General features: G+C 40.3%; 4 protein-coding genes across 4 annotated transcripts in view; 1 reads left to right on the top strand and 3 right to left on the bottom strand.

Annotated features, from left to right (window-relative positions):
• The window catches only part of LOC139466013 (titin-like), a 347,974-nt gene that overhangs the window by 191,299 nt on the left and 129,034 nt on the right, over positions 1 to 27,641 (bottom strand). Inside the window, exons 88-97 of the mRNA XM_071248028.1 lie at positions 20,554 to 20,616; positions 19,458 to 19,529; positions 17,478 to 17,774; positions 16,805 to 17,137; positions 16,056 to 16,104; positions 14,903 to 15,001; positions 12,916 to 12,994; positions 12,246 to 12,546; positions 11,844 to 11,965; positions 11,129 to 11,206 (exon numbers count right to left, since the gene is read on the bottom strand). Of these exons, the coding sequence (XP_071104129.1) occupies positions 11,129 to 11,206; positions 11,844 to 11,965; positions 12,246 to 12,546; positions 12,916 to 12,994; positions 14,903 to 15,001; positions 16,056 to 16,104; positions 16,805 to 17,137; positions 17,478 to 17,774; positions 19,458 to 19,529; positions 20,554 to 20,616 (1,493 nt within the window). The remainder of the gene's footprint in view (positions 1 to 11,128; positions 11,207 to 11,843; positions 11,966 to 12,245; positions 12,547 to 12,915; positions 12,995 to 14,902; positions 15,002 to 16,055; positions 16,105 to 16,804; positions 17,138 to 17,477; positions 17,775 to 19,457; positions 19,530 to 20,553; positions 20,617 to 27,641) is intronic.
• Positions 1,279 to 3,165, top strand: LOC139465973 (uncharacterized). Its single transcript, XM_071247993.1, is given in 4 exon segments — positions 1,279 to 1,439; positions 1,487 to 2,161; positions 2,231 to 2,881; positions 2,946 to 3,165. Coding segments are annotated over 4 exon segments (1,602 nt in total). The 5' UTR covers positions 1,279 to 1,317; the 3' UTR covers positions 3,100 to 3,165.
• LOC139465972 (titin-like) lies at positions 3,161 to 8,888 on the bottom strand. The gene is made up of 2 exons (XM_071247992.1): positions 3,219 to 8,888; positions 3,161 to 3,187 (listed from the first exon to the last, which is right to left on the bottom strand). The coding sequence occupies exons 1-2, from the start codon at positions 8,886 to 8,888 to the stop codon at positions 3,161 to 3,163; spliced, it is 5,697 nt and encodes a 1,898-aa protein (XP_071104093.1).
• Positions 20,868 to 27,641, bottom strand: part of LOC139465971 (titin-like) — a 29,880-nt gene continuing 23,106 nt past the window's right edge. Inside the window, exons 22-28 of the mRNA XM_071247991.1 lie at positions 26,326 to 27,543; positions 25,717 to 26,184; positions 25,162 to 25,671; positions 23,637 to 24,756; positions 23,125 to 23,528; positions 22,113 to 23,007; positions 20,868 to 20,878 (exon numbers count right to left, since the gene is read on the bottom strand). Of these exons, the coding sequence (XP_071104092.1) occupies positions 20,868 to 20,878; positions 22,113 to 23,007; positions 23,125 to 23,528; positions 23,637 to 24,756; positions 25,162 to 25,671; positions 25,717 to 26,184; positions 26,326 to 27,543 (4,626 nt within the window). The remainder of the gene's footprint in view (positions 20,879 to 22,112; positions 23,008 to 23,124; positions 23,529 to 23,636; positions 24,757 to 25,161; positions 25,672 to 25,716; positions 26,185 to 26,325; positions 27,544 to 27,641) is intronic.

Raw genomic sequence — 27,641 nt, 5'->3', positions numbered from 1 at the left:
ATCTCTGTAGGCTTGAAAACTGAACAAATGCAAGAGTCTTCGCTGGGTGAATGTCATGCACACCTTGTAGGCGAAATAAATGGAATATGTGAAGCTGACAACCACACTGACTCCTAACACCAGAAGAATACATATTCTAGTGATACAGCAAGGACAACACATAAGACATATACAGGACAATACAGATGAACACGACAGAGTCAGATATATGTCGGAAGACAACAGTCCTCCCTCATCTATGACAACAATGATATATATATACAATATTCATCAAACAACTACTTCACAACAGTGAATTACATCGGAATACATCACAACAAAATGAAATATATCTTGTAATATTGCATGGCATTTTGGAGATTATGTTTAAATTAAAATTGAACGGTATAGAATATGAAATAGTCTGCAAAATAAGAAAGGTTTGGATTTATCAAATGTCTTTGTAGAAACAAATGACACACAGAAACATGTGGTATTTGTGCAAGGACAATTCACAATTCATGTGGAAAAGTTAGGGTTTGGATTTACATCTATGTATAGATATGTGATTAGGACAATAGCACGTAGGTTGGGTCTAGTCCTATTTCAGGATGGTGATTACATGTGATATTGGAGTCTAGGATATAGGAGCCAGGATATATGGGGAAGGCAAGGATGCCAGATTTCAAATAGCTGGCATTTTCTAATACAGTTCAGAATGGAAATTATCACATGGTTGCTCATGACAGTATTATCCACAATAATATCTGTCCAGCCTTTGCAAAACAACCCACCTCTCTAAAGGCATACGTTCCCTCCACAGGTTCTGGGGACTCCAATTGCTCTGTGAGAGTAATCTCCCCTTCTACATCCTCCACCACAGGGCTCTCAGCTACTGTGAAATCAACCGTCTCTTCCTCAACAGAGGCTGCTTCAAAAGTATCAACTTCTTTCTTAAGCTTAGGTTCATCATCTCTGATGATGAGTTCGGCTTCAACTTCCTCCACTTGAGGTTTCTCCTCAATGACAAGTTCAGCTTCAACCTCTTCAATTTCTGGTTTCTCCTCAATGACAAGTTCAGCTTCAACTTCCTCCACTTGAGGTTTCTCCTCCATGACAAGTTCAGCTTCAACATCCTCAGTTTCTGGTTTCTCCTCAATGACAAGTTCAGCTTCAACTTCCTCCACTTGAGGTTTCTCCTCAATGACAAGTTCAGCTTCAACTTCCTCAATTTCTGGTTTCTCCTCAATGACAAGTTCAGCTTCAACCTCCTCAACTTGAGGTTTCTCCTCTATAACAAGTTCAGCCTCCACTTCTTCAACTTCTGGTTTCTCCTCAATGACAAGTTCAGCCTCAACTTCCTCCACTTGTGGTTTCTCCTCAATGACAAGTTCAGCTTCAACTTCCTCCACTTCTGGTTTCTCCTCAATGACAAGTTCAGCTTCTACTTCCTCCACTTGAGGTTTATCCTCTATAACAAGTTCAGCTTCAACTTCCTCCACTTGAGGTTTCTCCTCAATGACAAGTTCAGCTTCAACCTCCTCCACTTGAGGTTTCTCCTCAATAACAAGTTCGGCTTCAACTTCCTCAACTTCTGGTTTCTCCTCAATGACAAGTTCAGCTTCAACCTCCTCCACTTGAGGTTTCTCCTCTATGACAAGTTCAGCCTCAACTTCCTCAATTTCTGGTTTCTCCTCAATGACAAGTTCAGCTTCAACCTCCTCAACTTGAGGTTTCTCCTCAATGACAAGTTCAGCTTCAACTTCCTCAATTTCTGGTTTCTCCTCAATGTGGAGTTCAGCTTCAACCTCCTCAACTTGAGGTTTCTCCTCAATGACAAGTTCAGCTTCAACCTCCTCCACTTGAGGTTTCTCCTCAATGACAAGTTCAGCCTCAACTTCCTCGATTTCTGGTTTCTCCTCAATGACAAGTTCAGCTTCAACCTCCTCAACTTGAGGTTTCTCCTCAATGACAAGTTCAGCTTCAACTTCCTCAATTTCTGGTTTCTCCTCAATGAGGAGTTCAGCTTCAACCTCCTTGACTTGAGGTTTCTCCTCAATGACAAGTTCAGCCTCAACTTCCTCCACTTCTGGTTTCTCCTCAATGACAAGTTCAGCTTCAACCTCCTCCAATTGAGGTTTCTCCTCAATGACAAGTTCGGCCTCAACTTCCTCCACTTGTGGTTTCTCCTCTATGACAAGTTCAGCCTCAACTTCCTCAATTTCTGATTTCTCCTCAATGACAAGTTTAGCTTCAACTTCCTCAATTTCTGGTTTCTCCTCAATAACAAGTTCAGCCTCAACTTCCTCAATTTCTGGTTTCTCCTCAATGACAAGTTCAGCTTCAACTTCCTCCACTTGTGGTTTCTCCTCAACGACAAGCTCAGCAACAACTTCCTCAATTTCTGGTTTCTCCTCAATGACAAGTTCAGTTTCAACTTTCTCAACTTGAGGTTTCTCATCAATGACAAGTTCAGCTTCAACTTCCTCAATTTCTGGTTTCTCCTCAATGACAAGTTCAGCTTCAACTTCCTCCACTTGTGGTTTCTCCTCAATGACAAGTTTAGCTTCAACTTCCTCCACTTGTGGTGTCTCCTCAATAGCAAGTTCAGCTTCAACTTCCTCTACTTGAAGTTTCTCCTCAATAACAAGTTCGGCTTCAACTTCCTCCACTTGAGGTTTCTCCTCAATGACAAGTTCAGCTTCAACTTCCTCAACTTGAGGTTTCTCCTCAATAACAAGTTCAGCCTCAACTTCCCCCACTTGAGGTTTCTCCTCAATGACAAGTTCAGCTTCAACTTCCTCCACTTCTGGTGTCTCCTCAATAGCAAGTTCAGCTTCAACTTCCTCTACTTGAGGTTTCTCCTCAATAACAAGTTCGGCCTCAACTTCCTCCACTTGAGGTTTCTCCTCAATGACAAGTTCAGCTTCAACTTCCTCAACTTCTGGTGTCTCCTCAATGACAAGTTCAGCTTCAACTTCCTCCACTTGAGGTTTCTCCTCCATGATAAGTTCAGCTTCAACATCTTCAACTGCTGGTTTCTCCTCAATGACAAGTTCAGCTTCAACTTCCTCCACTTCTGGTGTCTCCTCAATAGCAATTTCAGCCTCCTCCACTTGAGGTTTCTCCTCAATGACAAGTTCAGCTTCAACTTCATCAACTTGAGGTTTCTCCTCAATGACTAGTTCAGCCTCAACCTCCTCCACGTCTGGTGTCTCAATAACAAGTTTGGCCTCAACCTCCTCAACTTCATGTTTCTCCTCAATGACAAGTTCAGTCTCTGGTTTTTCATCCTCAACAATAATTTCAGCTTGAATTTCCTCAACAATTGTTTTCTCTTCTTCAATTGAGATTTCAGCTTCAACCTCCTCAACTGGTTTTTCGTCCTCAACAATAAGTTCAGCTTTAATTTCCTCAACAACTGGTTTTTCTTCCTCAATGGAGATTTCAGCTTCAACTTCCTCCACAACTGGTTTTTCATCCTCAACAATAATTTCAGCTTGAATTTCCTCAACAACTGGTTTTTCGTCCTCAATTGAGATCTCAGCTTCAACTTCCTCCACAACTGGTTTTTCGTCCTCAACAATAAGTTCAGCTTTAATTTCCTCCACAATTGGTTTTTCCTCTTCAATTGAGATTTCAGCTTCAACTTCCTCAACAACTGGTTTTTCGTCCTCAACAATAATTTCAGCTTGAATTTCCTCAACAACTGGTTTTTCTTCCTCAATTGAGATTTCAGCTTCAACTTCCTCAACCATTGGTTTTTCATCCTCAACAATAATTTCAGCTTGAATTTCCTCAACAACTGGTTTTTCGTCCTTAATGGAGATTTCAGCTTCAACTTCCTCAACAACTGGTTTTTCATCCTCAACAATAATTTCAGCTAGAATTTCCTCAACAACTGGTTTTTCTTCCTCAATTGAGATTTCAGCTTCAACTTCCTCCACAACTGGTTTTCCATCCTCAACAATAAGTTCAGCTTGAATTTCCTCCACAATTGGTTTTTCCTCTTCAATTGAGATTTCAGCTTCAACTTCCTCAACAACTGGTTTTTCGTCCTCAACAATAATTTCAGCTTCAATTTCCTCAACAATTGGTTTTTCCTCCTCCTCAATGGAGATTTCAGCTTGAACTTCCTCAACAACTGGTTTCTCCTCCTCCTCAATGGAGATTTCAGCTTGAACTTCCTCTGCCACTGGTTTTTCCTCCTCCTCAATGGAGATTTCAGCTTGAACTTCCTCAACCACTGGTTTCTCCTCCTCCTCAATGGAGATTTCAGCTTGAACTTCCTCTACCACTGGTTTTTCCTCCTCCTCAATGGAGATTTCAGCTTGAACTTCCTCAACCACTGGTTTCTCCTCCTCCTCAATGGAGATTTCAGCTTCAACTTCCTCTACCACTGGTTTCTCCTCCTCCTCAATGGAGATTTCAGCTTGAACTTCCTCTACCACTGGTTTTTCGTCCTCCTCAATGGAGATTTCAGCTTGAACTTCCTCAACAACTGGTTTCTCCTCCTCCTCAATGGAAATTTCAGCCTCAACTTCCTCAACCACTGGTTTCTCCTCCTCCTCAATGGAGATTTCAGCTTGAACTTCCTCAACCACTGGTTTCTCCTCCTCCTCAATGGAGATTTCAGCTTGAACTTCCTCTACCACTGGTTTTTCCTCCTCCTCAATGGAGATTTCAGCCTCAACTTCCTCAACCACTGGTTTCTCCTCCTCAATGGAGATTTCAGCTTGAACTTCCTCTACCACTGGTTTTTCTTCCTCCTCAATGGAGATTTCAGCTTGAACTTCCTCAACCACTGGTTTCTCCTCCTCCTCAATGGAGATTTCAGCTTGAACTTCCTCAACCACTGGTTTCTCCTCCTCCTCAATGGAGATTTCAGCTTGAACTTCCTCAACCACTGGTTTTTCCTCCTCCTCAATGGAGATTTCAGCTTCAACTTCCTCAACAACTGGTTTCTCCTCCTCCTCAATGGAGATTTCGGCTTCAACTTCCTCAACAACTGGTTTCTCCTCCTCCTCAATGGAGATTTCAGCTTGAACTTCCTCTACCACTGGTTTCTCCTCCTCCTCAATGGAGATTTCAGCTTGAACTTCCTCAACCACTGGTTTTTCCTCCTCCTCAATGGAGATTTCAGCTTGAACTTCCTCAACAACTGGTTTTTCCTCCTCCTCAATGGAGATTTCAGCCTCAACTTCCTCAACCACTGGTTTCTCCTCCTCCTCAATGGAGATTTCGGCTTCAACTTCCTCAACAACTGGTTTCTCCTCCTCCTCAATGGAGATTTCAGCTTGAACTTCCTCAACCACTGGTTTTTCCTCCTCCTCAATGGAGATTTCAGCTTGAACTTCCTCTACCACTGGTTTCTCCTCCTCCTCAATGGAGATTTCAGCCTCAACTTCCTCAACCACTGGTTTTTCCTCCTCCTCAATGGAGATTTCAGCTTGAACTTCCTCAACCACTGGTTTCTCCTCCTCCTCAATGGAGATTTCGGCTTCAACTTCCTCAACAACTGGTTTCTCCTCCTCCTCAATGGAGATTTCAGCTTGAACTTCCTCAACCACTGGTTTTTCCTCCTCCTCAATGGAGATTTCAGCCTCAACTTCCTCAACCACTGGTTTCTCCTCCTCCTCAATGGAGATTTCAGCTTGAACTTCCTCAACCACTGGTTTTTCCTCCTCCTCAATGGAGATTTCAGCCTCAACTTCCTCAACCACTGGTTTCTCCTCCTCCTCAATGGAGATTTCAGCTTGAACTTCCTCAACCACTGGTTTCTCCTCCTCCTCAATGGAGATTTCAGCTTGAACTTCCTCAACCACTGGTTTTTCCTCCTCCTCAATGGAGATTTCAGCTTGAACTTCCTCTACCACTGGTTTCTCCTCCTCCTCAATGGAGATTTCAGCTTGAACTTCCTCAACCACTGGTTTTTCCTCCTCCTCAATGGAGATTTCAGCCTCAACTTCCTCAACCACTGGTTTTTCCTCCTCCTCAATGGAGATTTCAGCTTGAACTTCTTCAACCACTGGTTTCTCCTCCTCCTCAATGGAGATTTCGGCTTCAACTTCCTCAACAACTGGTTTCTCCTCCTCCTCAATGGAGATTTCAGCTTCAACTTCCTCAACCACTGGTTTTTCCTCCTCCTCAATGGAGATTTCAGCCTCAACTTCCTCAACCACTGGTTTCTCCTCCTCCTCAATGGAGATTTCAGCTTGAACTTCCTCAACCACTGGTTTCTCCTCCTCCTCAATGGAGATTTCAGCCTCAACTTCCTCAACCACTGGTTTCTCCTCCTCCTCAATGGAGATTTCAGCTTGAACTTCCTCAACCACTGGTTTCTCCTCCTCCTCAATGGAGATTTCAGCTTGAACTTCCTCAACCACTGGTTTTTCCTCCTCCTCAATGGAGATTTCAGCTTGAACTTCCTCTACCACTGGTTTCTCCTCCTCCTCAATGGAGATTTCAGCTTGAACTTCCTCAACCACTGGTTTCTCCTCCTCCTCAATGGAGATTTCAGCTTGAACTTCCTCAACCACTGGTTTCTCCTCCTCCTCAATGGAGATTTCAGCTTGAACTTCCTCAACCACTGGTTTCTCCTCCTCCTCAATGGAGATTTCAGCTTGAACTTCCTCAACCACTGGTTTCTCCTCCTCCTCAATGGAGATTTCGGCTTGAACTTCCTCAACCACTGGTTTTTCCTCCTCCTCAATGGAGATTTCAGCTTCAACTTCCTCAACCACTGGTTTCTCCTCCTCCTCAATGGAGATTTCGGCTTCAACTTCCTCAACCACTGGTTTCTCCTCCTCCTCAATGGAGATTTCAGCTTGAACTTCCTCAACCACTGGTTTTTCCTCCTCCTCAATGGAGATTTCAGCTTGAACTTCCTCAACAACTGGTTTTTCCTCCTCCTCAATGGAGATTTCAGCCTCAACTTCTTCAACCACTGGTTTCTCCTCCTCCTCAATGGAGATTTCGGCTTCAACTTCCTCAACAACTGGTTTCTCCTCCTCCTCAATGGAGATTTCAGCTTGAACTTCCTCAACCACTGGTTTTTCCTCCTCCTCAATGGAGATTTCAGCTTGAACTTCCTCTACCACTGGTTTCTCCTCCTCCTCAATGGAGATTTCAGCTTGAACTTCCTCAACCACTGGTTTCTCCTCCTCCTCAATGGAGATTTCAGCTTGAACTTCCTCAACCACTGGTTTCTCCTCCTCCTCAATGGAGATTTCAGCTTGAACTTCCTCAACCACTGGTTTCTCCTCCTCCTCAATGGAGATTTCAGCTTGAACTTCCTCAACCACTGGTTTCTCCTCCTCCTCAATGGAGATTTCGGCTTGAACTTCCTCAACCACTGGATTTTCCTCCTCCTCAATGGAGATTTCAGCTTCAACTTCCTCAACCACTGGTTTCTCCTCCTCCTCAATGGAGATTTCGGCTTCAACTTCCTCAACCACTGGTTTCTCCTCCTCCTCAATGGAGATTTCAGCTTGAACTTCCTCTACCACTGGTTTCTCCTCCTCCTCAATGGAGATTTCAGCTTGAACTTCCTCAACCACTGGTTTTTCCTCCTCCTCAATGGAGATTTCAGCTTGAACTTCCTCAACAACTGGTTTTTCCTCCTCCTCAATGGAGATTTCAGCCTCAACTTCCTCAACCACTGGTTTCTCCTCCTCCTCAATGGAGATTTCGGCTTCAACTTCCTCAACAACTGGTTTCTCCTCCTCCTCAATGGAGATTTCAGCTTGAACTTCCTCAACCACTGGTTTTTCCTCCTCCTCAATGGAGATTTCAGCTTGAACTTCCTCTACCACTGGTTTCTCCTCCTCCTCAATGGAGATTTCAGCCTCAACTTCCTCAACCACTGGTTTCTCCTCCTCCTCAATGGAGATTTCAGCTTGAACTTCCTCAACCACTGGTTTTTCCTCCTCCTCAATGGAGATTTCAGCCTCAACTTCTTCAACCACTGGTTTCTCCTCCTCCTCAATGGAGATTTCGGCTTCAACTTCCTCAACCACTGGTTTCTCCTCCTCCTCAATGGAGATTTCAGCTTCAACTTCCTCAACCACTGGTTTCTCCTCCTCCTCAATGGAGATTTCAGCTTGAAATTCCTCAACCACTGGTTTCTCCTCTTCTTCAATGGAGATTTCAGCTTGAACTTCCTCAACCACTGGTTTCTCCTCCTCCTCAATGGAGATTTCAGCTTGAACTTCCTCAACCACTGGTTTCTCCTCCTCCTCAATGGAGATTTCAGCTTGAATTTCGTCAACCACTGGTTTTTCCTCCTCCTCAATGGAGATTTCAGCCTCAACTTCCTCAACCACTGGTTTCTCCTCCTCCTCAATGGAGATTTCAGCTTGAACTTCCTCAACCACTGGTTTCTCCTCCTCCTCAATGGAGATTTCAGCTTGAACTTCCTCAACCACTGGTTTCTCCTCCTCCTCAATGGAGATTTCAGCTTGAACTTCCTCAACAACTGGTTTCTCCTCCTCCTCAATGGAGATTTCAGCTTGAACTTCCTCTACCACTGGTTTTTCCTCCTCCTCAATGGAGATTTCAGCTTGAACTTCCTCAACAACTGGTTTTTCCTCCTCCTCAATGGAGATCTCAGCCTCAACTTCCTCAACCACTGGTTTCTCCTCCTCCTCAATGGAGATTTCAGCTTGAACTTCCTCAACCACTGGTTTCTCCTCCTCCTCAATGGAGATTTCAGCTTGAACTTCCTCAACCACTGGTTTCTCCTCCTCCTCAATGGAGATTTCAGCTTGAACTTCCTCAACCACTGGTTTTTCCTCCTCCTCAATGGAGATTTCAGCCTCAACTTCCTCAACCACTGGTTTCTCCTCCTCCTCAATGGTAAGCTCCTCAACCTTTGGCTTTTCTACTTCGACCATAATTCCAGCTTCCATTATTTGGACTAGTGGTTCTTCTTCCTCCAGGACAGGAATTTCTTGTAAAGTGGTTTCCGATTCTTCTTCAATCTCCTACAGTAGAATGTGAGTTTGATACGGTGCATCTCGTCACTATCAGTTGCTCATTCACTACGTTGTCTTTGGACAGTTTTAGACAGAGAGCACTTGAACGGCAAAGCAAGGTAACATGTCTTGCCAACAACCATGCAGTAGAATGGCAAACCACTAAACACAGGTGAACAGGCAACACAGTGGATCAGAATCAAAGGGAGCATCTACTCTCAAGAAACACAACAATAATACTGGAAGATATTAATGTTTTGGTTAGTGAATTTTGGAAGCTCATTTTGAACAACAGGAAATTATTACAAGAATAAGAGTGGAAATGAAACCCATAATCATAACTGACATGACCCTGAGATAAGAACTAGTGATCAGCTGATCCTGGCACAACAAGGGACACAAGTAGAACCTTAGGTCTACAGGTCAACTGCATGCCCATGAATGTGTAGGCAGTGGCCAAATGTATTTCCATCCTTGTTTTATCTACTAAGTCTGGATTGTTGTGATGTGGGGCATGCACACATCTAATAGTTCTGAAGTTAAAGATGATAGATATATCTTGAGAGTAGATGCATAACAGGAAACACAGGGAGTGGTGTTGTGGAAAACATTGATAACAATCATGTGAATAAGTAACTAAATATATAAACAACCACACTAAAATAAATATACTTTATTAGAACCAGACAAATAAAAATAAAATTGCAAGATGAAAAAACAACAATTGATAGTTCAGCCTGTGTTAAATTTGTGTGAAGCGTATTGTAACTAACTGCAGTTTAGCAACAACATGTCAAACTTTGTTAATCAGCAAAAAAGTTTGTTTACTTACTGATGACTATTTGCCTTAGAATAGGGTATACATTCAGACTAAAAGAAATCCATATTTGAAAAATTAATTTCCATAACAATTGGACTGTTATGGAAAAGAATACCATAGTACCCTGTTTGGGCAAATGTCATCACCACAAAACACAAGAGTCCAAACAAAACACGACCAGATGAGCAAGATGAGTTAAATGAACAAAACAAACACAGCTTCATAAAGCCCATTGTGAATAAACAAATAAAATTAAGAATGAATGTTCCAAACACAAGTTGTGATGTCAACAGAACTGTGTGCAACAATCACAACCATTAAAACATATTAATAATAACATCAAGACAAGACAAAACAATATTTAGTAGAATAAGCTCAATTATGTTAACAGTGTCCAAAATTCAAATAAAGAGTGGAATGTTCAGGGAATCTGTAAAGACTTTGTTAAGTCAGGACAATGTAATTTCTCATTTTATGGATTTTCTTGGTCAAAGTGCCAAGAGTTAAAATGTAAAGGACATTTATTGAAAAAAAAAATGATTTGATGTTAATCACCAAAATCAGCCATCTCTTTTTGTTCACTTTGCCAAAAATTAGACTTATCTAGGCCATACACTAAGGGAATAAATCGTTCCAAAATGACAATGTTCTCTGAACATACTCAAAATGTTATCACACTAATAGTTGAAAGAAAGGGGTTTTTCATTCATGTCCCCTTCAAATTTTTTCTCAGAAACATATTCATATATTGAACCAAAAAAGTCAGGGATCATGAATTTTTTGGGAGATATTTTGTTGTTGTGAGACTGAGCACACAATTTCATAAAATATCCCACATAATATTCACAATCCCTAACTATTGTTGTTCAGTATATAATGATGTCCTACTTCTTTTCATCATATTTTTGATTCAAAGATTCAAACATATAAAACCCTTTCTTTCAACACAAAAGGTTTACCTGAAAATAATTTATTAATGACACTTTCAAATGACAATTTTTGTTATGAATCTTTAATAAATTGTGCTTCCATGAACTAGAAGTGCATGTTAAATCTTTTTTCTTGTTAGAAATGGATTATTTAGTTCCAGGAACAATTTCAGACTGTGCTGTTTAAACAGTTTCGTGCTGAATTTTTCCTTGACATTTTTTTCACAAAGGGATAAATAAGTGCCCCAAGTACAGGTGTGCGGAGGTGCTGGCATGTTGTGCACATTAATTTTACACAAAATCAGGATTTAGGAGAGAAAAGATTTGTTTCAAAATTTAGACTAAACAATGTGATAGCAGTAAAGACCTACACAGTTATAAAATTTTGTAGAATGGTAAACTTTTCCAAGTCTTGTTAATCCTACCTGAACCTCCTCTGTGATGGTGATGTCGGTGTCCACGACAGAAATCTGTTGTTTCATCACCTTCACCTGTTCTCGAGCCTGGAAATATAACAACAAACAACACTGAAACAACATTGAAACAACTTGAAACAGCATACCATAATAAAACCTAAGTCTGGCAGCACAAGCTTGATCCATTTGCAGTACCTGTTGGACTATCCTGACTACTTCGGTCTAGTGGAATAAGCATCTGCACACAGAGTAGAATGTTAGTGATACGATCCCCTGGCCGCGTCAAACCAAACTATGTTAAAAAATGGAACTTGTTGTTACCCTGTCTAACATCAAGGGGTTAAAATCGGATCGGAGTCTCTATATTGTGTCTAAATGGGGTATCCATGTTAAACTGTGGCATAGTATCTCAATGGGCTAGCACTACAAAAGCGGTACAGACTAGTACCAGAAACCACATTAATGCAATAATCTTGAATGCATCAGTAAACCCCATTTCACCTCAATACCATCCACCACGGGATTTATTGTTGTAAAAATCAACAAAAGAGGATCATAAAGACACGCTGTTACAAGTTCATCCCACCCCTCAAGTAAATGCATGAATGACTTCGGTGCTGCAACCTACAAGAAGTCCGATCCTTTTCACAGACTGATAATGACTTTGTCGGACTCTTATCACCCCGAAAACTCATCCAAAGCAAATCTGCGACAATCTGCTCACCTTGTAGCCCCGGAAGGCTGACTGTATCTTGATGGCGGCCTGCTCGGCTGTGTCTTCAGGCAGGATCTCCTCCGCCTCCTCCTCGTGCTTGGAGCTGATGGAGCTGGTCTCGGAGATGCTCTCTGTAAGATACAGATATGCATCACTAAGTTGACACTGACATGGGTGGCATCCAATCATCAGGAAGACCAACTATATTTTATGGAAGTCACAAATTTAAATAGATATTGCCACATGTTTTCTTCACAAACCTTGAAATTTTGAGTAGACATTATGAGACTCGTCTATGACTGTGATTGGTTCACATCTTCATCTGACTCATCTATAATTCTGTGACTGGATCACATCTTCATCTGACTCACCAATGATTGTGTGATTGGATCACATCTTTATGCAACTTACCAATGATTGTGAGGACAGCTTGGCACTCCACCTGGCCGACATCGTTCTTGGCCATGACAGAGTATGTTCCGGCATCCTCGGGGTAGGCTTCTGGCAGGACCAGAGCACTCTCTCCATCGGGGCCGGGGACAATCTGGTAGATGTCGTCGGACTTGAGGGGAGTTCCATCATGATACCACACCACACTTGGAGCAGGTTCACCTTTAACCTTGCACTCGAAACGTGCAGTTTCCCGTTCACGAACACTGACATCTTGTATCTTGATGATGAACTCTGGGGCAACAAGTATTGGTTTCTCCTCCTGAAAAAGAATACAAAACACCTCATGCATATTATCTTATTATCTGTGTCTCATAACAATTTATGAGTGTGTGACAATGCATAAAGAACATGAGGTAGATGATTTGATAATGGCAGGCAAGTCGAAGCTGGTTAACGAGTAAACCTGTCAGGTAGTGATTTGTTCCACATCCCTTCATTTTCCTTCATATTTGATGTCAAAATAACTGATTTTAAAACAAATTCCACTGCAAAGAACTCATATGTTGAGTTCTCCATTTCATGAGGAAAAAAAGTAATATCTGGTCTATAGCAAATCAAGGAATAACACCGGAACCTAACACAACTTCCAAGACCGAACGTGTTAGAATACACATGATTACATTCTTACCTCAATGGACACCTCTGCAGTTGGGATCTCCTCGATGACCTCAGGTGCTGTTTCCTCAACAACCTCCTCCTGTTCAGTACTGTGGAAATAACAATAAACACTATTATAGCTTGTGTATACAGCATAAAATCTGATTAATGTCAACTATTGTACACTATGTACAGCTTGTGTATACAGCATAAAATCTGATTAATGTCAACTATTGTACACTATGTACAGCTTGTGTATACAGCATAAAATCTGATTAATGTAAAAAAACTATTGTACACTATGTACAGCTGAACTGATTCCTGGATATGATAGAACACCTTGTTCAACTTCAGTACAAAATACATATGATCAATTTAACAAATTTTAGCATGTAAAGCCTTGTGTTACCCACACAAACATGGGGTCCAACTTGTGTATACAATGTATGAAACAGTTTCTCTGGAATAAACATAGAACTTCATGTACAAGTATTATATAACGTACATAGTTATGTTATTATTGAATACCTTACACCTGTTTTACAAGCTGGCAGGTCTATATACACTTAAGATCAATATACATAATGACTCAGAAACACTATTTGATAGATGTTAGGTCATTGTCTTGGTTATCGAATGCTGAAAATGATACTACACTGTGATGTGAGTGTGTGAGCATGATTTTAACGCCGCTTTTAGCAATTGTCCAGTAATATCACAGCATGGAACACCGGAAATGGGCTTCACACATTGTACCCATGTGGAGAATCGAACCCAGGCCTTTGGCTATAGAGCTGGGACGGGGGACTCGGGTACTCAGGTCAGGTGGTTCCTGAGTAGGACCTGGATACCCACAGGACTACCCGGACCCGTGGTTAGTCATGTGATATATTGTTTAATGGCAAAAAATTTGGAACTTCCACGGTTACACTATAAGAGACTAATGTTCACACATCTTTCTTACTATGCACGCATTTCTTCTGATTTTATATGTTTAAATAGAGATAAAACTTCAGTCAACTTCAGTGAATGCATGGTCAGATCGTATTATACAAGTATCTAAATATATTTTGCCAAGGCTATTGTCAAACTATTCCCATTCGGACATTTGGATCTATCTCTCGAGACCTTCAATGGGTACCCGGGTAGGGTCGGGTAATTAGGGGGTGGGTAACCGGGTAGTAAATTTTGACTCGTCCCAGCCCTACTAGGCTACCCCACCACCCCACACCGTACCATAATGTGAGACTATGAGATGATACAGCTTGGTGATGAGAAGATATTACATGAAAATATATCAGGCTAAAATCAATATATATACATCTACTCGAGAATGTCCTCTAAGGTTATAATAAACAGTGAATGTTATTTGTTAACCAAAACCTAAAGAGAAAAGCTTTGAAAATGATGTTAGAAAATATGATATATACAAACATTGATACTCCAAATATTAATATGAATGACACATATTCAGGAACTCACAGCAGGTTAGGATGTGATGGAATGTCACAATGTGTGTGGGACAAGTTGGTCCAAGGAGTGAGTGTATAAGGGTGACATTGTGACTTGTGAACAGGTTGTCATTTACTTGGTGCATTTACATATTTTCACACAAACTTTTTCAGAATATTTGAAAATGTTCAGGAACTTGGATTGCAAAAGGTTATTAAAGGATTTGGGAAGTTTCCAAAGCCAATTTCTGTCACATGTGGGCATATTAATAGCACAGGTTGTTGGTCACAACTTAGGTACTTTTTGGAGCTTGTGCAGGGCAATGGGTAATTCAGTGACATTAGATTTAAAGATGTCTTGGAGGTCCAAGGGCAAGGTGCTCTCGATTGAGAAATGGATAATAAGATCTGGTGAGACAGATGGAAAATGTGCAAGAAGACTGGTTATACAGTGTATAGAAATGTTAATGACCGATACCATGGTGAGGATAAATGTCCAAGCTTTGTAGAGAGAGGTGCTGACCTTCATGTCCAGCAATGAAGGTCAGCAAGTTGACCCAGACTTACGTGAGTGAAATATGCTTAGTGGATGTGATATGACCTTCCTTTAAGAGATGTCGGAAGTCCATTTGTTTAACAGAGTGTTGCACTCCGACTTTTGTTGTCCTGTTGAATTAATGTTGACATCAAGCTTATTACAACATTCACATGCAGAATGTTATGAAAAATAAAACATGAAGGTAATCTTAATTAATGCACACAAAATAACCATTGACTAGCATTTGGATCCAGCAAAAAAGCTAGAGAAATCAAACATAAAACAATACTTCTTCACACAGAACTGAAGACATGACACTACACAGCAAAAACAACTAACACTCTAAGAGGGAAACATGCTTGGGTTTCTTAGCATTTAATTTAATTCAGATTATTTTTTCTCACCCCCTACTCTGGAAAAAATATGTTCTTCCAAAGTTGGAAAGAAGACAGAATGACAAAAAAATGATCGTTCATTCCACACTCACCATGTTTCCAATAATTCCAACATTCCGAGAGTCAAATGATTGCTTTCCAAGAATATTTCCAAACATTGTGTTGGATTACATAAGATTGTTCTTGTAGTGTTTTGGAAAACTTTGGACTATTGCGCAGTCATTCTTTTCCAGTGACACGGCTGTCATGGTTGTTTACAATCTTATTGAACTGATAAGCCTTGCATAAAGTAAACTTATACAACAGAAATAGATTTCTCTGATAAATTTCCAGTCGTGAAAACATTCATAATGTCTGATACATTTACTGAAAGATTTAACCTCAAAACAGGAACCTTTAAACAATAGAGAAACAAGGTGGTCCTTGAGAAACAAAGTGGGTCTTGAAAAATAAAGTGGGTCTTGAAGAATAAAGTGGGCCTGAGGAATATACAACTGAAAAAGGTTGCTAAAACAATGATTGCACTTTGTTTAAACCAGCATCTCCACAAACTAGCTTCCTCAGTACACATGCACTCAACTCTGGTTCTGAGAGTTGCCAATATTCTTGCATCCATGTATTCTCTCTAAATCAACCTTGATTTTACTTCCGAGCAATGCTGGTATACACAGAGTGAACTACAGTGTGACAACATTCAGAGACTAAAGGCATTCAGCTGACATTAATGACAACTGCCTTAACAAATCACTAAACTACAATGCTAGTGAATACAGCAAGATATACATACACTCTTGTCTTAAGGGCAGACCGGAAGTCCACTTGTTCCACAACTTCTTCTAATGGAAACAAAAAATTGGATTAGTTTCAACAAATATTTCTAAATGAAACAATTCATATACCCACTTTATGTTTTTCCCTTCTACATATTTAAAAAGATTTCAAATACACAATGCTGACTTAAATATTCTCCGACAGTCATGTCTTTCAGCATTCAGTTTTACAAATATGGATGTGATTGTCATTAAATAACATTGTTTTTAATTGCAGTTCCTACTTTTGTATCTTTTCTAACTACAAAAAACATAAAGTGGAATATGAAATGGCTTGGCAACAGTATTTTTACAAAGATAATGACCAATAACCTCATGTCCAGGTGAGCTAAAACTACAAAACTCTTAAACTGGCAAATCAGAAGAAAAAAATTAAATGTTTTTCTGAAGTCCATATAAAAGTCGTATACGTTAAAGGGTGATTGTGATGAAAAAAATAATAATTTCAATTCCATTCTGATTTGACAGTTAAAAAGTTTGACCACTCAACTCCTGACAAGGTGAGCTAAACCATATATAATATGTAAATTGGAAATCAAAGAAAGACACTACAATGTTCATATCCATGCAAACACCCATTTCATGTGTAAGAATATTTGTGAGTATGTGAGTGAGTGATGTTTTGCTTATATCCTAGCGGTATGAGAATACTAAGAACATATAATATTTAGGTGTTCGCTAAAAGGTGCTACCTGTGAAGACATACCTTTGACAACAAGAGAAACTTTCACCGTAGCTTCACCATGTTCGTTAGTGGCAATGACTTCATAATTTCCAGAATCTTCAGGAGTGGCGCTGTCAATCTCCAGACTCACATGATACATGTGGACATCTTTGTTGATTGTCACACGATGACGATCAGTGGGTTCGATCTTCACGCCATCACGGAGCCATACGATCTCAGGTTCAGGAAGGGCCACAACTCTTCCCTCGAAGACAACATTGGTTCTCTCGTCAACATTTTGGTATTTGGGTTTCTGTTGGAAGGTGGGTGCAATTCCTTCGACCTTCTCCACAGTTTCCTCGATGATTTCTTCAGCTGTTTAAGGACCATGAAGTAATCATTAGAAAAATATTTCAAGCTCAATTTTTCTGTGATACACTATTATCTTTTATGTTAGTTTCTTTTCAACATACAAGAACACAGCAAACAGTCTATGATAAACACACCATGCAGAAAAAAATGCCTATAAAGGTGTTGGCAATGTCATGGCTTATAAGGATCAAGAATATTTTGGGGGATACTATTTTATAGTGAGCACACAATTTAAAAAAAAATCACCAAAAATATTTATTTTTGTGCAGCTTAATTAATTCTGAAGAACCTGAGGAAAACCAAAGCAATGGCATTTCTTTTCTATGTAAACATTCAATTTCACCTTCTACATGAAGCTGTGCAGAAGTAGAGGCAGCGCCATGGGCGTTTTCTGCAACAACTTCATAAACGCCAGCATCCTCTGGGAATATCTCGGGAATATACAACATGCACAGATCATCATTGTAAGTAATCTGGAACTCGTCCGAGGAAACAATGAGCTGCCTGTCTCTAAACCAGTTAATGTTGGGAGCTGACATGCAGGCAACACGACACACAAGACGAGCAGAGCTGCCATCCTTAACAGAGACGTTCTCCAAGCACTGGGTGAACTCGGGGTACTCCTTCTCCTGGGATACTTCTGAAAGGTAATCAAGCCAACATGCTGTTTGAGTTAGTGAGTGAATGTTATTTTAGCTGCAGTCAGCAATTTTACAGCAGCTGGCAAACCAGTGGTTGATAGCATGACCTACACTCCATACCAGTGTATGATGACACACAGAGTGATGCAGGTCATGGATTCAAAATGTCAACACCAGGGAAAAAACAATTTTGGATATCTGCCGAAACAGATTCCATTGGGCATAAAAGTCAAAATAGTAAATATTTATGGATCACTTTGGATAGAGGTGAAATAGGGTTTAATGTCGCATCCAAGATTATTGCACTTATAAAGCGACATGCATGTACGTGTGTGTGTTTGTGTGGCTGCTTGTACTAGTCTGGACTGATGCCGATTTATAGTGCTAGCTCACTGAGATACCATGCCGCAGTTTTACATGAATACCCCACTCAGACACAGTACACTGACTCTGAGCTGACCAGTCCTTGTTTTAGCCCCTCAATGCCGAGCGCCAGACGGGGTAACAACAAGTACCATCTTTTAACGTCTTTTGATATGACGCGGTCGGGGATCAAACCCCGGACCTTCCGCTCTCCGGGCGGACGCTCTACCACTAGAGCATGGAGGCGGTCACTTTGGATAGATGTTTACCCAGATAGAAACCCACAAGCATGGGTATGGTGCAGACATACCAGGGATCAGAATCTTAGGCAAGTCTGGGGTTTGAACCCATGACAAGCAGACCCTGGCAGTGGCAGTTCTTCACATGCTTATACCACCCACTATCATCAAGCTAAGGGTTAAATGTGTTACACCTGGGTGCCCACAGTGAAAGTTTTCATGTCCTGATGCATGAACAAGTTAAAGCCTAGTGAGGCTTGTTCTTGTAAGTGCTCTCTGCAGACAACATGGCTGAACATATTAGCCATTACCAGTAATCATTACTGGTGACAAGACAACTGATAATGCAAGCACCCAGTTTTCGATGTGAGTGATTTCCACAGCAAACAAACGACACACCATGCAAACTAAGATTTCACTATCACACACACATAGTGCTAACTAAAGGAAATACATTTCAACATTCAATATTAAGAGTTCCTTAAGGGTATACGGATATAGATTTTTAATCTAGCGACCCCCAACATGTTAAATATCAACATAAGAGCCAAGGACCATGGACTCTGATCCTTAGTTAAAAAAAACAAACATTCCAATGGTTTCAAAGGAGATGACATGCCATGTAATTAAAAAATCCTTGTGTGTAGGTAACATATTTCATGAGCCTTTGAGCCACAAATAAGAATGTAAATGATAAATACATAAAGTAAAGTTCTTTTCTGAGACACATAAAGGTATCATGTATTGTACCCACGTTGGTTACAATAACAGGCCTTACATATTGTTCCCAAGTGGGACAACAAGAATAGGCTTCACTACTTGTCCCATGTATATATACTAAATGAAGGGGCGGTCGGGTAGCCTAGTGGTAAAGCGTCCACGCTGAAGACCCGGGTTCGATTCCTGACATGGGTACAATGTGTGAAGCCCATTTCTGGTGTCCCCCGCCATGATATTGCTGTAATATTGCTTAAAGCGGTGCAAAACCATACTCACTCACTCTCTTAATGAAGAATTCCTAAGTACTAGAAGACTTCTAAAAACAAAGATGGAGTGAAATTGAAGAGAGACTCCACAAACCTGCCACAGAGAGTTGCACAGTTTCTTCAATCTCTTTCCGTTCTTCATCAGACACGACTTCCTTCTCTTCTTCTAAAATAATAAAACATAAGTTGAGATGGGGCCAATGACACCATAAAGAAACATTAAACACATACACAGTAAATGAGATAGAGTTTAACACCACATTGAACAGTAATTCAGCTACATCACAGAGTGTCAGCTTAATGTAAGCCCAAAGTAAATAAAAGCATCAAAAGCCTTTCCATATTCAAACAAAATCTCTGTCCAAAACAGAGTTGATAGTATGATACCAACTTTGTCATGAGCATGTGTTTATGAATCACTACCAAATAGTGATCATACCAGGTGTTCACAAAAAAGTGAGCACATCTTGTCCCACAGGTGGCACAATCACAAACACATGCAAAGGAGAGTCAATTGTTCACCTTAAAAAACACAGGAACATGAGAAGGTATTTTACATCTACCTCTACCATTCCTTTTCCTTTTCTGTGAATCTTTCAATTACAATAGTTGTTATATACGAACATGAACCCATTCCCCCCCGTCACATGGGTTTGTATGTGGCATTACGAACAAGGGAATTTACAGAATCAAGAAAAGAAATTAACAGAATTCAATTAAACATACCTAGATTATCAACCACTGCATCACTCTCTGACCCAACAGATTTTTCTTGACATTTAATTGAATTAAACATTTGAAAAATTGTGGGTCCCTGGATCCTCCAAACTATGGAATATTGTACAATCCCTCGGGACATTAGTGGCCCAGTCGCCTTAGGCACCAAGATGCACTGAGTTGTGTCCCGTGAACATGTGATCATGGGTTCGAATCCCGGTTTACCCCAATTTAGTTTGCAGGTCACTCACTCATTCTACAATCCCTTGTCATGCTGAAAACACCACTGAGTGAGCGAGTATGGTTTTACACCACTTTTAGCAATATTCCTGCAATATCTCTGCGGGGGTCACCAGAAATGGGCTTCACACATTGTACCCATATGGAGAATCGAACCCGGGTCTTTGGCGTGGTGAGCAAACACTTTAACCTCTTGGCTACCCCATCGCCCCTGAATATATTACTGAACCTACCTGCAGTAAGTCTCTCTTTTTCAGAAAGCACTTCCTCCTCTGAGGGTGCTTTGTCAACAGGACCTGGAGGCAACAATTTCATAATTTAGGACCACTTTAACACTGACGCAAACATTAAGTAACTGTCTTTATATGTAATACAATTAATTCAACCTATTACCAATTACAAAATATAATAAATAAAATAAAATTATCACTTATATATTCAAATGTTAAAATGCTGTTAAAAATTAATATATTAAGTGAAGGTAATTGATAAAAAAATTAAATGTAAAAGTATATATCACTATCTTTTAAATTAAACTAATCATGAATCATGTTCCAGCTGCAAAGGAAACAAATCATTAGGGAAACGGGAGGGGTTTCTAAGGTTCATACACAAAGTGTCACAGGAAGAATACATCTATACAGTGCTCACTGTACAACATATAATATGAATATGGTACACACATAAATATATAAAGTTACATAGAAAGTGTAGATATATATCTAATAATACTAAAAGCAATGAGCTATAAATATATGGATTAAATATGGGTTGCACTATTACAAAAAAAACCATGAAACACACGTGTACATGAATCTGACATAAACAATGAATTGTAAATATGTTTTTTTTCTAAAAGCAGTTAAAGGTAACACATGCAATTTCTGTCATGTATTTGCCAGCAAATATCTTATTACTATTCTTTAGGTATTCTTTTTAAAAAACTTTGTGACAAGTGTATAATGTTTATTTCAATTCAGTGGGCCGATAATTTGAATATTAAGTTTCTAAGCATTCAAATTCTAAACAAAACTCATAGAAAATAAATGAACAAAAAGTATAAAAAAGTAAAACTGAACACAAAAAATAAGAAAATGATGCTTAAAATACCAATTGTAAAATAATGTATGTTCATACTGCGACAAAATGATAAGTTTCTTTGACAATCAGTATTTTAAAACAACATACGAGAGTTTCAGTGCAGGACAATTCTCACAGAAAAAGAAAATTGCTGGAGTAAAGTTAATGAGATTACCTGCACTGAACTTTGCCATCACGGATTAAAGCAAGTAAAGCAAGAATACACTATTTCAGTCTTGTAAAACTATTTCAAGAAGAAATGTTCATTCTCATGGAAGCAGTTCTTCTTTTATCCATGATGGCATCAACCAAAATAGTCTTACTTTCTAATCATGCATAACAAAATGTAGAGAGATTAGTTCAACAAACTGACAAAAATATTTAACATCTTTTTCTATAAAATGAACAAAAGACACACAGACATGCTAAAAAGAACTTCAACATAAATCAAAACCAAAGTCAACATCAATTAACAAACATACTGGAACTAAAAATGTATTAACATCAACAAAAACAACTGATCAGATGATCAATTGTGATAGATAACTTAAACATAAGCTTCAATGTTAGATTGCAGATTCTATTTGTTACATTCTAGAATTATGAAAATAATCCTGTGAAGAATATAATCAGTCAAACAGAGTACAACTCAGCCAATTAGCTCAGAACATACATAAACTCAGCCAATGAGCATATTTTATACAATTTCTACCTTCTTCATCATCTTGGGGGGCCATCTTTAATTCCACAGTATCTATTGAAATATCCTGTGTACCTGAGAGTTTTTTGACAGGGGTTACATGATCTAGCTGATCAAGGTCAGAAGGAAGAGCTGCAGATTTGTCAGACTCCTGGGCATAATCTTCATCTGACCATTCAGATAATTCATCATCAGTGATATCAGATTCATCAGACAAAGCAATAAATTTCTCTTCATCTTTACTCATGAGCTTCTCTGAAATGCCAACCGTTTCTTCTTCATCTGAAACTTCAAAGTCTGTAAGTTCCTTTTCAGAGGCTTCTTCAAATGTCAACTCTGCCTCCACCTCCTCCTTCTCAAGTTCTTTCTCAACAGTCAATTCTGCTTCAACCTCCATTCCAGGAGTTTCCTCAGTAGTTACTTCTGCCTCAACCTCTTCAGGTTCTTCTCCAAAGGTAATTTCTGCTTCAACATCCTCTGTAGAAACTTCCTCAAAAGTTACTTCTGCCTCAACCTCTTCCTTTTCAGGTGCTTCTTCAAAGGTAACCTCAGCTTCAACCTCCTCTGTAGGAACTTCCTCAATAGTTACTTCTGCCTCAACCTCTTCCTTTTCAGGAACTTCCTCAATAGTTACTTCTGCCTCAACCTCTTCTTGTTCTGGTGTTTCCTCAACAATCACTTCAGCTTCCACTTCCTCTGGTGCTTCAGTGATTTCTTTGGTCACTTCAATAGTTTCTCTGAAAACAGTTTCAGTGATGTCTTCAGGTGCTGTCACTTCAACTTCAGTGACAACAGGTTCAGTTTTGGGAGTAATGACAATCTCTTCCTTGTGTTTCTCAACACCCTCCTCAGGAATTTCCTCAGTTATTTCTTCAGTTGTCACTTCACTCACTTCAGTGGTTGTTTCCTCAATTTCAGTGACAACAGGTTCAGGTTTGGGAGTAATGACTATCTCTTCCTTGTATTTCTCAACACCCTCCTCAGGTATTTCCTCAGTTATTTCCTCAGTTGTCACTTCACTCACTTCAGTGGTTGTTTCCTCAACTTCAGTGACACCAGGTTCAGGTTTGGGAGTAATGGCTATTTCTTCCTTGTACTTTTCAACACCCTCCTCGGGTATTTCCTCTGTGATTTCCTCAAGGGCAATTTCTTCAGCCTCAACCTCTTCCTTTTCAGGTGCTTCTTCAAAGGTAACCTCAGCTTCAACCTCCTCTGTAGGAACTTCCTCAATAGTTACTTCTGCCTCAACCTCTTCCTTTTCAGGAACTTCCTCAATAGTTACTTCTGCCTCAACCTCTTCCTGTTCTGGTGTTTCCTCAACAATCACTTCAGCTTCCACTTCCTCTGGTGCTTCAGTGATTTCTTTTGTCACTTCAATAGTTTCTCTGAAAACAGTTTCAGTGATGTCTTCAGGTGCTGTCACTTCAACTTCAGTGACAACAGGTTCAGTTTTGGGAGTAATGACAATCTCTTCCTTGTGTTTCTCAACACCTTCCTCAGGTATTTCCTCAGTTATTTCTTCAGTTGTCACTTCACTCACTTCAGTGGTTGTTTCCTCAACTTCAGTGACAACAGGTTCAGTTTTGGGAGTAATGACTATCTCTTCCTTGTATTTCTCAACATCTTCCTCGGGTATTTCCTCAGTTATTTCCTCAGTTGTCACTTCACTCACTTCAGTGGTTGTTTCCTCAACTTCAGTGACAACAGGTTCAGGTTTGGGAGTAATGACTATTTCTTCCTTGTACTTTTCAACACCCTCCTCGGGTATTTCCTCAGTTAATTCCTCAAGGGCAATTTCTTCAGCCTCAACCTCTTCCTTTTCAGGTGCTTCTTCAAAGGTAACCTCAGCTTCAACCTCCTCTGTAGGAACTTCCTCAATAGTTACTTCTGCCTCAACCTCTTCCTTTTCAGGAACTTCCTCAATAGTTACTTCTGCCTCAACCTCTTCCTGTTCTGGTGTTTCCTCAACAATCACTTCAGCTTCCACTTCCTCTGGTGCTTCAGAGATTTCTTTTGTCACTTCAATAGTTTCTCTGAAAACAGTTTCAGTGATGTCTTCAGGTGCTGTCACTTCAACTTCAGTGACAACAGGTTCAGTTTTGGGAGTAATGACAATCTCTTCCTTGTGTTTCTCAACACCCTCCTCAGGAATTTCCTCAGTGATTTCTTCAGTTGTCACTTCACTCACTTCAGTGGTTGTTTCCTCAACTTCAGTGACAACAGGTTCAGTTTTGGGAGTAATGACTATCTCTTCCTTGTATTTCTCAACACCTTCCTCAGGTATTTCCTCAGTTATTTCCTCAAGGGCAATTTCTTCAGCCTCAACCTCTTCCTTTTCAGGTGCTTCTTCAAAGGTAACCTCAGCTTCAACCTCCTCTGTAGGAACTTCCTCAATAGTTACTTCTGCCTCAACCTCTTCCTTTTCAGGAACTTCCTCAATAGTTACTTCTGCCTCAACCTCTTCCTGTTCTGGTGTTTCCTCAACAATCACTTCAGCTTCCACTTCCTCTGGTGCTTCAGTGATTTCTTTTGTCACTTCAATAGTTTCTCTGAAAACAGTTTCAGTGATGTCTTCAGGTGCTGTCACTTCAACTTCAGTGACAACAGGTTCAGTTTTGGGAGTAATGACAATCTCTTCCTTGTGTTTCTCAACACCCTCCTCAGGAATTTCCGCAGTGATTTCCTCAGTTGTCACTTCACTCACTTCAGTGGTTGTTTCCTCAACTTCAGTGACAACAGGTTCAGGTTTGGGAGTAATGACTATCTCTTCCTTGTATTTCTCAACACCTTCCTCAGGTATTTCCTCAGTTATTTCCTCAGTTGTCACTTCACTCACTTCAGTGGTTGTTTCCTCAACTTCAGTGACAACAGGTTCAGGTTTGGGCGTAATGACTATTTCTTCCTTGTGTTTCTCAACACCCTCCTCAGGTATTACCTCAGTTATTTCCTCAGTTGTCACTTCACTCACTTCAGTGGTTGTTTCCTCAACTTCAGTGACAACAGGTTCAGGTTTGGGAGTAATGACTATTTCTTCCTTGTATTTCTCAACACCCTCCTCAGGTATTTCCTCAGTTATTTCCTCAGTTGTCACTTCACTCACTTCAGTGGTTGTTTCCTCAACTTCAGTGACAACAGGTTCAGGTTTGGGAGTAATGACTATTTCTTCCTTGTATTTCTCAACACCTTCCTCAGGTATTTCCTCAGTTATTTCCTCAAGGGCAATTTCTTCAGCCTCAACCTCTTCCTTTTCAGGTGCTTCTTCAAAGGTAACCTCAGCTTCAACCTCCTCTGTAGGAACTTCCTCAATAGTTACTTCTGCCTCAACCTCTTCCTTTTCAGGAACTTCCTCAATAGTTACTTCTGCCTCAACCTCTTCCTGTTCTGGTGTTTCCTCAACAATCACTTCAGCTTCCACTTCCTCTGGTGCTTCAGTGATTTCTTTTGTCACTTCAATAGTTTCTCTGAAAACAGTTTCAGTGATGTCTTCAGGTGCTGTCACTTCAACTTCAGTGACAACAGGTTCAGTTTTGGGAGTAATGACAATCTCTTCCTTGTGTTTCTCAACACCTTCCTCAGGAATTTCCTCAGTTATTTCCTCAGTTGTCACTTCACTCACTTCAGTGGTTGTTTCCTCAACTTCAGTGACAACAGGTTCAGGTTTGGGCGTAATGACTATTTCTTCCTTGTATTTCTCAACACCTTCCTCAGGTATTTCCTCAGTTATTTCCTCAAGGGCAATTTCTTCAGCCTCAACCTCTTCCTTTTCAGGTGCTTCTTCAAAGGTAACCTCAGCTTCTACCTCCTCTGTAGGAACTTCCTCAATAGTTACTTCTGCCTCAACCTCTTCCTTTTCAGGAACTTCCTCAATAGTTACTTCTGCCTCAACCTCTTCCTGTTCTGGTGTTTCCTCAACAATCACTTCAGCTTCCACTTCCTCTGGTGCTTCAGTGATTTCTTTTGTCACTTCAATAGTTTCTCTGAAAACAGTTTCAGTGATGTCTTCAGGTGCTGTCACTTCAACTTCAGTGACAACAGGTTCAGTTTTGGGAGTAATGACAATCTCTTCCTTGTGTTTCTCAACACCCTCCTCAGGAATTTCCTCAGTGATTTCTTCAGTTGTCACTTCACTCACTTCAGTGGTTGTTTCCTCAACTTTAGTGACAACAGGTTCAGTTTTGGGAGTAATGACTATCTCTTCCTTGTATTTCTCAACACCTTCCTCAGGTATTTCCTCAGTTATTTCCTCAGTTGTCACTTCACTCACTTCAGTGGTTGTTTCCTCAACTTCAGTGACAACAGGTTCAGGTTTGGGAGTAATGACTATTTCTTCCTTGTATTTCTCAACACCTTCCTCAGGTATTTCCTCAGTTATTTCCTCAAGGGCAATTTCTTCAGCCTCAACCTCTTCCTTTTCAGGTGCTTCTTCAAAGGTAACCTCAGCTTCAACCTCCTCTGTAGGAACTTCCTCAATAGTTACTTCTGCCTCAACCTCTTCCTTTTCAGGAACTTCCTCAATAGTTACTTCTGCCTCAACCTCTTCCTGTTCTGGTGTTTCCTCAACAATCACTTCAGCTTCCACTTCCTCTGGTGCTTCAGTGATTTCTTTTGTCACTTCAATAGTTTCTCTGAAAACAGTTTCAGTGATGTCTTCAGGTGCTGTCACTTCAACTTCAGTGACAACAGGTTCAGTTTTGGGAGTAATGACAATCTCTTCCTTGTGTTTCTCAACACCCTCCTCAGGAATTTCCTCAGTTATTTCTTCAGTTGTCACTTCACTCACTTCAGTGGTTGTTTCCTCAACTTCAGTGACAACAGGTTCAGGTTTGGGAGTAATGACTATTTCTTCCTTGTATTTCTCAACACCTTCCTCAGGTATTTCCTCAGTTATTTCCTCAAGGGCAATTTCTTCAGCCTCAACCTCTTCCTTTTCAGGTGCTTCTTCAAAGGTAACCTCAGCTTCAACCTCCTCTGTAGGAACTTCCTCAATAGTTACTTCTGCCTCAACCTCTTCCTTTTCAGGAACTTCCTCAATAGTAACTTCTGCCTCAACCTCTTCCTGTTCTGGTGTTTCCTCAACAATCACTTCAGCTTCCACTTCCTCTGGTGCTTCAGTGATTTCTTTTGTCACTTCAATAGTGTCTCTGAAAACAGTTTCAGTGATGTCTTCAGGTGCTGTCACTTCAACTTCAGTGACAACAGGTTCAGTTTTGGGAGTAATGACAATCTCTTCCTTGTGTTTCTCAACACCCTCCTCAGGAATTTCCTCAGTTATTTCTTCAGTTGTCACTTCACTCACTTCAGTGGTTGTTTCCTCAACTTCAGTGACAACAGGTTCAGTTTTGGGAGTAATGACTATCTCTTCCTTGTATTTCTCAACACCTTCCTCAGGTATTTCCTCAGTTATTTCCTCAGTTGTCACTTTACTCACTTCAGTGGTTGTTTCCTCAACTTCAGTGACAACAGGTTCAGGTTTGGGAGTAATGACTATTTCTTCCTTGTATTTCTCAACACCTTCCTCAGGTATTTCCTCAGTTATTTCCT

Source organism: Haliotis cracherodii, unplaced genomic scaffold (genome assembly GCF_022045235.1).
Source record: "Haliotis cracherodii isolate W230 unplaced genomic scaffold, xgHalCrac1.p SCAF_18, whole genome shotgun sequence".
Lineage (NCBI taxonomy): Eukaryota > Metazoa > Mollusca > Gastropoda > Lepetellida > Haliotidae > Haliotis > Haliotis cracherodii.
Note: the sequence above shows the minus strand (reverse complement) of the source record. Positions and strands in the feature narration are given on the sequence as shown.

Excerpts from the sequence above, each read along its gene's own strand:
- LOC139465972 (XM_071247992.1), bottom strand. The coding sequence starts at position 8,888 with ATGGAAGCTGGAATTATGGTCGAAGTAGAAAAGCCAAAGGTTGAGGAG. Across the intron at positions 3,188-3,218 it reads AGAAACATGAAGTTGAGGAG|ACGTGGAGGAGGTTGAGGCT; the intron begins GTTGAGGCCAAA and ends TTGAGACACCAG.